Source organism: Zophobas morio, unplaced genomic scaffold (assembly GCF_036711695.1).
Source record: "Zophobas morio isolate AGI-343-1 ecotype UQ-CSIRO unplaced genomic scaffold, CSIRO_AGI_Zmor_V1 ptg000007l, whole genome shotgun sequence".
Lineage (NCBI taxonomy): Eukaryota > Metazoa > Arthropoda > Insecta > Coleoptera > Tenebrionidae > Zophobas > Zophobas morio.
Genome location: NW_026972112.1, coordinates 520192 through 533868, shown reverse-complemented (window position 1 = coordinate 533868; position 13677 = coordinate 520192). Strand labels below are relative to the sequence as shown.

Here is a 13677-nt window from a genome sequence, read left to right as displayed (position 1 = left end):
CAAGAAACTGATAACATATTTAACTATCCTGTTGAAAAAATTCTATAAATTAAAAAAAAAAATAAGCCCCGCCCACCAGCCCCAATCTCAATTGTAATGAGTGTTTCATTCCTAATCAGACCGAAGAGCGGAGTTTAAATGTAGCATCAATATTTCTCTAAAAAATTCTACCCTTTTAAAAACATACATATTTCATATAGTAATTTCTTGTAGAGAAATGAGGATTTTGCTGCTAAACTGCGCCCTTCACCTCACGATGAATAAAATATTCATTACAATTGAGAAGGGGTGGGTGGGCGGGGCTTGTGTTTTGTCGCGAATTGGAAAATTTAAAAAAATTAAAGTTGCAAAAGTTATGACACCGAAACATTGAAAAATGTATAAATTGAAAAATTAAAGAAAACGGAAAACTAAAAAATCTAAAGGTTGAAATATCGAAAAATTTAAAACGGAAAGAAAGCAATTTGATAAATTGAAAATCAGAACATTGAAAAACCGAAAGTTTGGAAAAATAAAGAAAATGATATACCGAAACAAAAAATTGCAAATCGAAAAATTTGAGGAATTTTTAAGAATCCTGGACGTTTTTTTATTTGAACATTGACACAATCTTGGGGCGGTTGACTTTTTTTTAAGAATTTGAAAGAATCTTGGAGGTTCTTGACAGATTTTTTTTCAGACAAATTTGAAAGAAAGTTAGAGTTTTAGAGGATTTCTTTGAAAAAATATCTTGGGCAGTTCCTGATTTTTTTTAATTTAAACGCTTTATTTTTAAAAATTTGAAACTGTATTGAAGGTTCTTAGGGGATTTTTTTTCTAAGAATTTTGATTTTTTTTTAGTCGGGAAAACGAAGTAAAAGTAAAAACCAGTGGCGTAAATAACGTTCCCGCAGCTTACTTGACTTGATTTTTTTCTTCAATTTTTCATTTCTTTTTGTTCCTTCATTTTTGCGAGTTTTGAAGTTTAAATTTAATTTTTCAATTTTTCAACTTTTCAATTCAGTTTCTATATTTTGCAGTTTTTGATTTGAGTTTCTAGAATTTTCAGTTTTGAATTTTTCCATTTTCAATTTTTCGTTTAATTTTTAGTTTTTTCAATTTTTAATTTTTCTATTTTTAGAGTTTTCAATTTTTGATTTCTTCAGTTTTCCGAGGAAAACGAGAAAGTACAAGTTATTCTACGTGACTTACATTAGGAGTGCAGTCCAAAATTATTGAATAGTAGACTGACTATGTTTTTTATTACAATATCCCTTGTTCTTTGCGGCAAAAAATTGTTGAAAGAAAACTATGTATATCATGAAAAAAAAAAAAAAAGAATAAGCCCCACCCACCCGCCTCGATCTCAATTGTGATGAGTTTTTCATTCCTAATCAGACGAGGGGCGGAGTTTAATTGTAAGATATTACTTCTTTAGTAAATTCTACCCTTTTGAAAACATATTTCATACGCTAATTTCTTGTAGAGAAATGAGGTTTTTGCAACTAAACTCCGCCCTTCAGCTCACGATGAGTAAAGCATTCATCACAATTGAGAAGGGGTGGGTGGGCGGGGCTTATATTTGGTCCATTTTTTTTCTTAATACGCAAAATTGAAAAATTAAAGAAAACAGAAAACTAAAAAATCTAAAGGTTGAAATATCGAAAAATTAAAAACGGAAAAAAAAACAATTTTATAAATTCAAAATCTGAACATTGAAAAACCTAAAATTTGGAAAAATAAAGAAAATGAAAAACCGAAACAAGAAATATCAAATCGAAAAATTGAAAAATCTAAAAACTGAAACATCCAAAACTAGTAAACTCGGAAAAATGAAAAATTTAAAAATGACAACTTTAAGAGAAACATATCATAAAAATGAAGAAACAAAAAATGGAAAATTAAAAAATTGCAAATGGAAAAATTATAGAAACTAAAAATTGATAAAATCGGAACTGAAAAAACAAAAAAATTAAAAATCGGAACATTTAAAAATCGAAAATTTGTAACAATAAAAAAATTAAGCGAAACGAAAAATTGAAAAATCGCAAATCGTAAAACTAGAAACGAAAAATTGGAAGAATTAAAATTGAGATTAAAGATTGAAAACTCGAGAAACTCAAATCCAAAAATTGCAGAAAAATTGCAAATCAAAAACTGAAGAAACAAAAAAATATAAGAACTGAAGAATTGACAAATTCAACTCAAAAAAGCTGCAGGTGTGTTATATAATTTTATCATCAATTTTTACAGTTTTTGCAGTTTGCCTTGATATATTCTTTAATCTAGTATGCAGAGTTTACTAGATAAAACACCAGATGGTAGAAATCTACAACATCAGTTATATAAAATAACATAATCCTCGCAAATTGATTACAAAAAATGTTTTCCTTGTTTGTTGGGTTGAACACATTCAACATCTCTTTCAGCCTATAGCTGGCAACACTCTCTTAACATTTTGACCAATCAATTTACCCAAATCCCTCGCAATCTCTCTTCGGTTTCCGTATGAACGAGACCCACTCCAATTAATTAAAATTAAACAAACCACCCCGAATCAATTTCGAGCAATTACCTCTCGCCCCTTTTAATAATTTTCCCTTAATAAAATTATCCGCCCCGTGAACGACCAAACGTATGAAACAATCCGTCTTAACCCGTCCGAACGCAAAAAATCAATTTTTAATAACACCCCCGTCCCGCCGAACCCGCCGCCGCACGCTGTACTAACCTGTATAATTTATGGCGGCATAAACCCAAAAAGCCGATCGGTTCTTTACTCTCTTAGCATTCTGTCGGATTCCTCTTTGTCTTTGTTGTTTGAGAAGTCCGCATGGATCTAATGCATAATTCCGTATGAAAAATGAGGCCACTGTGGTCGCCGCCCCCGGGAATAGAGTCGCACACCTCTCGGACGGCGGTTACGGACGTCGGCGGCGTGCGGTGGTGGGGAGATTCGGCCTGGGCGACGGAATCTGAACGGCGGTTGTTAAAACGCAATTTGTTGGGCTGCAGGCTTACGACCAGCAGGAACGACGTCTTGGTTGTTTTTGCACGGGAATCTATGGCGCGTCAATTCGGGACTTGGAAGAGGTTTTTTAGGGGTGCGGTTATATATTAGGGGATTTTTCAAGGGAGGAAGACGGGATCTATCTGCAGAACGCGTTTCTGGAAGACTAATAATCAAGTGGTGCTTAAAACTAATTTGAAGAAAATGTTACCGATGGAATCTTGTTTTCTGGATAGTACTTGCCAAAATAAGACTGATTTTGGCAAATTAATAAAGTTGAAAAATCAAAATCCAAAAAACTGAAAATTTTGAAAATTGCAAATCGAGAAATTGGAAAACGAAAAATTGAAAAATAGAAAAATAAAAAAAATGAATACTAAACAGAAAATCTAAAAATTAAATAACGAAAAACTAAAAATACCCAATATTTGCAGAATCGGGAAATTGAAAAATAGTGGACAAAAAATTGGAAAATCGTAAAATTGTAAACGAAAAAGTGAAAAAATGAAAAACGTAAAAATTGAGAATGCGAAATATTATAAAATCGAAAAACTCAACTAAACAGAAAAATTGAAAAATCAAAAAAATAGTAAAACGAAAAATTGAAAAAAAAAAACGTATATGAGAGTCGAGAAATTGAAAAGGCGAAAAATTAAAAACGATGAAACTGAAAAATGAAAAAATAGTGGATCAAAAATTGGAAAATCGTAAAATTGCAAATCGGAAAACTAACGAAACGAAAAACTGGATAACCGAAAAATGAAAAATTTAAAAATCTAAAAATTTTGACTCGGGAAACTCGAAGTTATTGGAAAATTCAGAAATGAAAAATTGAAAAAATGAAAATAAAAAAATTTGAGGATGGAAAGTTTAAAAAATTGAAAAAACTAAAAATTGTAAAGTCTAAAAACTAAAGAAACGAAACAGAAAAACTGAAGAATTAAAAATTGAAAAACTGACAAATAAATGAATGGAAAAATTCAAAAATAAAAAATTAAAAACTGAAATCTCGAAAAATTGGAGGAACGAAAAACTGGAAAATCGAAAAGTCGATAAATTAATCAAACAAAAAATTGTAAAATCAAAGAAGACGAAAAATCGACATTGAAAACCGAAAAATAGAACAATAAAAAATTGAACAAACAGAAAATTTAAAAATTAAACAACGAAAAACCAAAAACACCGAATATTTGCAGAATCGGGAAATTAAAGATAAGGGAACTGAAAATCAAAAAACAGTGGATCAAAAACTGAAAAATAGAAAAATGAAAAATTGTAAGGGAAAAATTTAAGAAATGAAAAATTGAAACACCTAAAAATTTTAAATCGGGAAACTCGAAATTATTGGAAAATTGAAAAATCGAAAATTGACAACACGCACAAACTAGAAAAACGGAAAAGGAACTAAAATTTAAAAATTTAAGAAAACGACAAATTATAAAATCGAAAAATTGAAGAAACGAAACAGAAAAATAGAAAAATTAAAAATTGGGAAACTGAAAGACCGAATGGAGTGCAGAATTGCAAAACGAAAAATTGAACAAACGAAGAACTGATAACTTGAAACCTAAAATAATTAATTGAATAAACGAAAAATTACAAAAACAAAATCAAGAATTTGAAAAACTGAATAAGCGAAAAATTATAAAATCGAGAAGTTGAAAAATGGGGAAACGAAACAATTGTAAAATCGAAAAATTGCGGATGAAACAGTTGAAGAAATGAAATCTTCGAAAGGATCTTGAAGGTTCTTGACAGATTTTTTTTCTGAAAAATTTGAAAGAATCTTGAGGATCTCTAACAGGTTTATTTTAATTCAAAAGAATTTTAGATCCTCCTGACGGATTTTTGAACGCTTTAAAATAATCTTGTGGGCTTCTGACAGTTTTTTTTTTTAATTTAAAAGAACCTTGAGTTCCCGAAGCTTTTTTTTTGGAGATTTTGAAAAAATCTTGGGGGTTCTTAAACTGTTTTTTTATTCGAAAGTATCTTGAGGTTCCGGAAGTTTTTCTTTTTTTTTTGAAAAATTTACAAAGTCTTGGAAGCTCCTGATGCTGGTTTTCATGAATTTGAAAAAATCTTGAGGGGATTGACGTTTTTTCTGGAGGAATTTGAATGAATATTGGGAAGAGCTGACATTTTTGAGGAATTTTAAAGAATCCTGGACGTTTTTTTTAGGAAATAAACAATATTGGGGCCATTGATTTTTCTTTTGAAGAATTTGAAAGAGTCTTGGGGGTTCTTGAAGTTTTTTATCTTTAAATTTCAAAGAATCTTGGGAATTCCGGAAGTTTTTCTTTTTTTTTGAAAAATTTAGAAGATCTTGAAAGCTCCTGATACTGAATTTGAAAGAATCTGGGACTGACACTTTTTCTGGAGGAATTTGAGAGAATCTTTGGAGAGCTGACATTTTTGAAGAATTTTAAAAGATCCTGGAGGTTTTTTTTTTTGAACATTGAAACAATCTTGGGACCGTTTTTTTAAGAATTTGAAAGAATCTTGGAAGTTCTTGACAGATTTTTTTTTTCAGAAAAATTTGAAAGAATTTTTGGGCACCTAACGCTTTTCTTTAAGAATTTGAAAACGTTTTAGGGGTTCTTAAGAAATTTTTTTCTAAGAATCCTGAGTTTTTTTTTAATCGAAAAAACTAAATATTGTAAAATCGAAATACTGAAAATTAAATAAATCGGAAAATCCGACAATTGAGAAATTTAAAAATGCCAAATTGAAAAATTTAAAAATTAGAAAATCTGAACAATTGAATAATTGAAAAATTATAAAATCATAAGAAACATTGAAAAAATAAAGTAATTTGGAAGAATTTTTTATGGTTCCGTAAGCTTTCCTTTTTTTTGAAAAATTTGAATCTTGAGAGGACGGAAGGTTTTTCTGGAGGAATTTTAAAGAATCCGATTTTTTGAACATTGAAACAATCTTGGAGCCCTTGACGGTTTTTTTTGAAGAATAATTTGAAAGGATCTTAAGGGTCTCTGAAAAATATATAAGGATCTTATGGCCCCCTAAAAATGTCTTTTATTCCAAAAAAATCTTGGGGCCGCCAGACAGTTTTTTTTAAGAATTTGAAAGAATGTTAAGAATTTTAGTTTTTTTTTTAAACGAAATATTGAAAATTAAAAAATCGGAAAATCGGATAATTGGGAAATCCAAAAATTACAGAATTGAAAAATTGTAAAATTAGAACATTTGAACAATTGAATAAATGAAAAATTATAAAATCATAAGAAAAATTGAAAAAATAAAGTAATTTGGAAGAATTTTTTATGGTTATGGAAGCTTTCCTTTTTTTTTTGAAAAATTTAGATCTTAGAAGCTCTTGATGCTGTTTTTAATGAATTTGAAAGAATCTTGAGAGGACGGACGGTTTTTCTGGAGGTATTTTAAAGAATCCGTTTTTTTGAACATTGAAATAATCTTGGAGCACTTGACGGTGTTTTTTGAATAATTTGAAAGAATCTTAGAGGTTCTTGATAGGTTTTTTTTTCTGAAAAATTTGAAAGGATCTTAAGGGCCTCTGAAAAATTTGAAAGGATGTTATGGGCCTCTAAAAATGTCTTTTATTTCAAAAGAATCTTGGGGCCGCCTGACAGTTTTTTTTTAAGAATTTGAAAGAATGTTAAAGAGTTTTAGTTTTTTTTTTAATCGAAATATTGAAAATTAAAAAATCGGAAAATAATTGGGGAATCCAAAAATTGCAGAATTGTAAAATTGTAAAATTACAAAATTTGAACAATTGAATAAATAAAAAATTATAAAATCATAATGAAACACTGAAAAAATAAAGTAATTTGGCCGAATTTTTGATGGTTTCGGAAGCTTTCCTTTTTTTTTTGAAAAATTTAGATCTTCGAAGCTCTTGATGCTGTTTTTAATGAATTTGAAAGAATCTTGAGAGGACGGACGGTTTTTCTGGAGGAATTTTAAAGAATCCCTTTTTTTGAACATTGAAACAATCTTGGAGCCCCTGACGGTTTTTTTTGAATAATTTGAAAGAATCTTAGAGATTCTTGATAGGTTTTTTTTTCTGAAAAATTTGAAAGGATCTTAAGGGCCTCTGAAAAATTTGAAAGGATGTTATGGGCCTCTAAAAATGTCTTTTATTTCAAAAGAATCTAGGGGCCGCCTGACAGTTTTTTTTAAGAATTTGAAAGAATGTTAAGAGTTTTAGTTTTTTTTTAAATCGAAATATTGAAAATTAAAAAATCGGAAAATCGGATAATTGGGAAATCCAAAAATTGCAGAATTGAAAAATTTTAAAATTATAAAATTTGAATAATTGAATAAATGAAAAATTTTAAAATCAAAAGAAACATTGAAAAAATAAAGTAATTTGGAAGAATTTTTGATGGTTCCGGAAGCATTCCTTTTTTTTCAAAAATTTAGATCTTGGAAGTTCTTGATGCTGTTTTTAATGAATCTGAAAGAATCTTGAGAGGACGGACGGTTTTTCTGGAGGAATTTGAAAGAATCCCTTTTTTTGAACATTGAAACAATCTGGGAGCCCTTGACGGTTTTTTTGAAGAATTTGAAAGAATCTTAGAGGTTCTTGATAGGTTTTTTTTTTCTGAAAAACTTGAAAGGATCTTATTGGCCTCTAAAAATGTCTTTTACTTCAAAAGAATCTTGGGGCCGTCTGACAGTTTTTTTTAAGAATTTGAAAGAATGTTAAGAATTTTATTTTTTTTTTAAATCGATATGTTGAAAATTAAAAAATTAGGAAAATCGGATAATTGGGAAAACCAAAAATTGCAGAATTGAAAAATTTTAAAATTAAAAAATTTGAATAATTGAATAAATGAAAAATTTTAAAATCAAAAGGAACATTGAAAAAATAAAGTAATTTGGAAGAATTTTTGATGGTTCCGGAAGCTTTCCTTTTTTTTGAAAAATTTAGATCTTGGAAGCTCTTGATGCTGTTTTTAAGGAATTTGAAAGAATCTTGAGAGGACGGACGGTTTTTCTGGAGGAATTTTAAAGAATCCCTTTTTTTGAACATTGAAACAATCTTGGAGCCCTTGACGGTTTTTTGAAGAATTTGAAAGAATCTTAGATTGTCTTGATATGTGTTTTTTTCTGAAAAATTTGAAAGGATCTTAAGGGCCTCTGAAAAATTTGAAAGGATTTTATGAGCATCTAAAAAGGTCTTTTATTTCAAAAGAATCTTGGGGCCTCCTGCCAGTTTTTTTCAAGAATTTGAAAGAATGTTAAGAATTTTAGTTTTTTTTTTAAACGAAATATTGAAAATTAAAAAATCGGAAAATCGGATAATTGGGAAATCCAAAAATTACAGAATTGAAAAATTGTAAAATTAGAACATTTGAACAATTGAATAAATGAAAAATTATAAAATCATAAGAAACATTGAAAAAATAAAGTAATTTGGAAGAATTTTTTATGGTTCCGGAAGCTTTCCTTTTTTTTGAAAAATTTATACCTTGGAAGCTCTTGATGCTGTTTTTGAATTTGAAAGAATCTTGAGAGGACGGACGGTTTTTCGTGAGGAATGTTAAAGAATCCCATTTTTTTAACATCGAAACAATCTTGGAGCCCTTGACGGTTTTTTTTTGAAGAATTCGAAAGAATCTTAGAGGTTCTTGATAAGTTTTTTTTCTGAAAAATTTGAGGCATCTTAAGGGCCTCTGAAAAATTTGGAACGATCTTATAGGCCCCTAAAAATGTCTTTTATTTCAAAAGAATCTAGGGCCGCCTGACAGTTTTTTTTAAAAATCGGAAAATCGGATAATTGGGAAATCCAAAAATTGCGGAATTGAAAAATTTTAAAATTAGAAAATTTGAACAATTGAATAAATGAAAAATTTTAAAATCATAAGAAATATTGAAATAATAAAGTAATTTGGAAGAATTTTTTATTGTTCCAACAGCTTTCCTCTTTTTTGAAAAATTTAGCTCTCGATACTGTTTTTAATGAATTTGAAAGAATCTTTAGAGGACGGAAGGTTTTTCTGGAAGAATTTTAAAAAATCCCTTTTTTTGAACATTGACACAATCTTGGAGCCCTTGACGGTTTTTTTGAAGAATTTGAAAGAATGTTAAGAATTTTAGTTTTTTTTAATGGAAATATTGAAAATTAAAAAATCGGAAAATCGGCTAATTGAGACATCCAAAAATTGCAGAATTGAAAAATTTTAAAATTAGAAAATTTGAACAATTGAATAAATGAAAAAATATAAAATTAAAGGAAGCATTGATCTAAAGTCGAGAAAATGAAAATTAAAAAATCAGAAAAATGAAAAATGAAAATCAAGAAATTGAAAAATTGACGTAACGAAAAACTAAAAAATCGAAAAATGAGACCGAAATATTGACAAATGAAAAAATTGAATATTGGAGAAAATGGGAAAATGAAATATTGTGACAGAAAATTGTAAAATCGAAGAATAAGGAAAAACGCAAAATTGTGATATCAAAAAAAATTGTCGAAGGTAAATAAGTAAATCCCGATTTTTGAAAGTTAAATTGCAAAATGTTCTTGTACAAAAATAAAAACAAATTTACTGCTTTAAATTCTGGAGAGATAATCAATTTGATGATTGGACAATTTTTGGTTGGAGACATAATATACATACAAAATTTGACATCAATCGGCCAGTAGTTTCGGAGATTTTCTGTATAATATAAATCCGGACAGACGACAGACAGACAAACAGATAGACAGAGAGACAGACAGCTTACGCTTGGAAAGTAAAGGGGTATAAGAATTCCACCACGTCCAAAAATAATAAAATAATGCTCTACTAATCTTGAAAAGAATATTTAATAAAGAACAAAAAAAGCAAAAAAAAAATTAAGATTTTTCCAATAGGACGAACTTTTGATTTGGATGATCGCCATCGTCCCATAGTCCCACTATTGCTCCAGGAGTGAAATTAGCTCCCCAAATATCGACATTTTTCCTAAGTACTGCATTAGTAATTTTTCCCGAGGAGTCAAGAACCCACTGTTGGTGCAAGGAATTGTCACGATCTGCGACTAACAAACTCCAGCTAACTGGTCTATTATAATCCAGGACTTTCCTACGGGAAAAGATTCAGTTTTTGAAAAAAAAAAAAAATTGGTACGTACCCTCGGTACTCGTTCACTATATAAAATAAATCAGGTCTTGATCCACGCTGAAGTTTCCACAATTGGGGTCCAAAACCGGTGAAATGTTGCACTGATAGTTGAGTCTGGTTGGTGGCGTCCAACACTAACCCATTCAAGTGGGTACTTCTTATGACGTAGAGAAGATCATCGCTGCACTGTGTAGTGACACGATTATCGCTACAAGTCTGCGCAGTTGCTCTAATTAAACAGAGCAAGAAACAGTACACGAATCTATAATATTAAAGACGTTTAGTACAAAAAATTGTGGTACTATAGTACTTACGGTACGATGCAATTTTCGGGAGACGCCATCACGACAGGAATAATTCTCTTGGGGGTTTCAGGCGAATTTATCCACATCGACTACAAACACCGTATTGTGTAGGCGGCACAAAATCTAAGCGAATCGCACGATAATTTCTGGGTGTGCCGCTCTCGCGAGACGCTGAACCGAAACAATATTCTTTCTTTTGCCGTTATTTATTAGTTTCAGTCAGGAATTTACCGTACTACAGACTAAAAAATCCCCAATTGATATTTATAGACGCTTATAAACTAAATTTGCATAAAAATTTGAACAATAAACAACTCAGAAAAACACAACATTAAGAACTTTCATCCAGGGCGAACTTTTGGATTCGGTATCCGGTCCCGCTCCACAGTCCCACTTTGGTTCCAGGACTGTAGTCCCTCCTCCAGATATCGACGTTCTTTTTTGTACGTGCATTGGTAATTTTTCCAGTGAAGCTAATAATCCATTGTTGGTCCTTGGAATTGTCGCGGTCTGCTACCCTCAGAGCCCGGCTGTTTGGTCTGTTATAATCCAGAACTTTCCTGCGGGAACTGGTGTCAGTTTTTTGGTGAAAATGTGTGTACGTACCCCTGGTATTCGTTCACTATGTAGAATAAACCGGGTTCGGTTCCAGCTTCGAATTTCCACAGTTGGGTTTTAAGACCGGAGAAAGGTTGGATGGTTATTTGGGACTGGTTTGTGGCGTCTAAGACGAGATCGTTTGGCCAGCTGTTTCTGATCACGTAGAGTTTGTTGTAAAGTATTCTGTAAGGTGAGGCGATGTGGCAGAGGGTTGCAAATAAAACCACTAAAGTGAGGCTGCGTTAAAAAAATGAATAATTAACTAGAACGAAGATTGTAAGTACTTACGGTACTGAACGCTGATGGGACGCCATAACGATTGAGAGATTTTTGTTTGTTGGTTTTTATAAACACAGATAGTGAACGAAAATAGAAAACATTTGCCAAATTCGTGGAAACAGTTTTATTCCGGTCTATGATTATATTATTATTGATTGCGTAACGAAGATTTCTTACGTATATTTGTTTTTGTACAAGTTTATCAACAAATGTAGACATGAGGTTTTTAGAATAAGTTTGTACACATAAATTTAAACTTATTTAACAAATTATTTAACATTAAGACTTTTCCTCCAGGGCGAACTTTTGATTGGGATAATCCCCGTCGTGCCACAGTCCCACTTGGGTCCCAGGGGTGAAAGTTGCCCCCCAGATATCGATGTTTTTGCTTAGAGCCGCATTCGTGATCTTCCCAGTGGAGTCAAGATTCCACTGTTGGTGCAAGGAGTTGTCACGATTTGCTAGTACGAGATTCCAGCTAGCTGGTCTGTTGTAATCTAGAACTTTCCTGGGGGAAATAGTCAGAGTTTAAAAATGACCATAGTTCTTAAAAAAAAAAATTACTAACCCCTGCGATTCGTTTATTATGTAGTAAAACCCGGGTTTGCTTCCGGGTTCGAACGTCCATAGTTGGGGTTTGAAACCAGTGAAATGTTGGACGGTTAATAGGGATGGGTTGGTGGCGTCTAGAACAAGACCATGTGGTCCGGTACTTCTGATGACGTAGATTTTGCGGCGGACTATTCCGTGAGGTGAGACTGAATACAGTGTCAAAGCCAGAAGCAATAAGGCGAGGCTACGTTTAACAAATTAATCATTATTAGAAAAATAAATGTTTAGTACTTACGGTACTAAACGCTGAGGGAACGCCATTATCACTAAGACTTTTTTGCGATGTTCCAGTTTTATACACAGAGATAGTGAATGCAAATAAAAAAGTCTTGTTAAATTTGCAGAAAATGGATTAGTTTTAATACTGCGAATGCGTTAATTACTCATCCTTGTGTAACAAAGGTTTTTTTTAGTGAGATAGGAGCTGACACTGACCCCGTTTTTGTATAAGTTTATCAACCTCATTTATGAGGTTCATAAGTTTTTTACGAATAATTAAAAATAATATATTGTTGCTTGAAAAGTCTTTATAGCAGATTTTATTTCGCGTACTAATTGAATTTAAAGATGGGCTTTTATGGGGCTAGAAAAATAGACACTGGAAATTGCAGTTTATTAGATACCTGATATCACAATACTGTTCACACGTTTTCAATATTGAAAAGTTTCCAGTACTCATCTATTTGTGGTTTATGATCCGTATTGAGATTTTATCTTAGGCATCCAGAGATTTGGAAGAAAAATTTAAAAATTGTAGTTTCTCCTGTCAAATGCTTTCTACAGTGTCAAAGAGTTTCGCGACCATGTATTCTAAGTTCGATTTATCTGTTTGTATTTGTTGTCGACATGTGTCTAATTGTGATATACCTACTTGTTATTTCTGTAGAATATTGTATACATGTTTTTGTGTGGAACGATGCCAAATGTAGTGTTTCTATGTAACGGCTGAATAAAGTTATTATTATAAGAGTTCTGGGATTTCTCAATTTTTCGATTTTTTGGCTTTTTGATTCTCGATTTTGCTGCTTTAGTTTTGGAATTTTTCAGTTTTTATGCTTCGATTTTTCGTTTTTTCAGTTTCTCGAATTTCAATTTTTTTACTCAATTTTTCGATATTTCAGTGTTGGGATTTTTCAATTCTTCAATTTTTCCATTTTCAATTGTTCGTTTTATCGATTTTTATTTCCAAAATTTTCACTTTTTCATTTTTGACTCGATCTTTCGATTTTTTGACTCTTCGGGTTTCAATTTTTCAATTTCTCGGTTTTTAAATTGTTCGACTTTTCGGCTTTTTAATTTTTCCAATTTTTCATCATTTCAGTTTTGGAATTTTTCAGTTACTAGATTTTTCAGTGTTTCGATTCTTCAGTTTTCCGATTTTTCAATTTCTCAAATTTCAGTTTATTTACTAAATTTTTTCGATATTTCTGTTTTGGGATTTTTCAATTTTCGATTCTTCAAATTTTCGATTACTCGATTTCTTCTTATTTAGATTTCGCAATTTTTGAATGTTTCGGTTTTACAATTTTGCACTTTTTCGACTCTTCGATTTTTCATTTCACGATTAATTGTTTTTTCCCATTTTTGGATTTCCCGGCTTTTCAGTGTTTGATTCTTCAGTTTTTCTATGGATTGTTTTTATGTTAAAAATTTTTCATTTTTTCAGTTTTTAACTTTTTGATTTTTCTATTTTGGCCCATTTCGATTTCTCAATTTTTCGATTCTTCGAATTTTCGACTTCTCTTTTTTATGTTTAGGCGTTTCGATGATTCAGATGTTTCCACTTTTGGTCTTTTTAACA

General features: G+C 30.9%; 2 protein-coding genes across 7 annotated transcripts in view; one reads left to right on the top strand and one right to left on the bottom strand.

Annotated features, from left to right (window-relative positions):
• Nacp60e (Na channel protein 60E) overlaps positions 1–13677 on the top strand; it is a 398987-nt gene that overhangs the window by 191852 nt on the left and 193458 nt on the right. The window lies entirely within an intron of this gene.
• On the bottom strand, positions 9764–12221 carry LOC135124161 (uncharacterized). Of its 3 annotated transcripts, none has more exons than XM_064049037.1 (7): positions 12112–12221; positions 11833–12060; positions 11274–11772; positions 10992–11222; positions 10395–10945; positions 10091–10342; positions 9764–10041 (listed from the first exon to the last, which is right to left on the bottom strand). In XM_064049037.1, exons 5-7 carry the CDS (start codon positions 10469–10471, stop codon positions 9813–9815), a joined length of 558 nt encoding a protein of 185 aa, XP_063905107.1. In that variant the 5' UTR covers positions 10472–10945; positions 10992–11222; positions 11274–11772; positions 11833–12060; positions 12112–12221; the 3' UTR covers positions 9764–9812. The 3 variants fall into 3 exon arrangements, with proteins under 3 accessions (XP_063905107.1, XP_063905108.1, XP_063905109.1); XM_064049038.1 differs by having other exon boundaries at positions 12112–12219; XM_064049039.1 differs by having other exon boundaries at positions 12112–12215.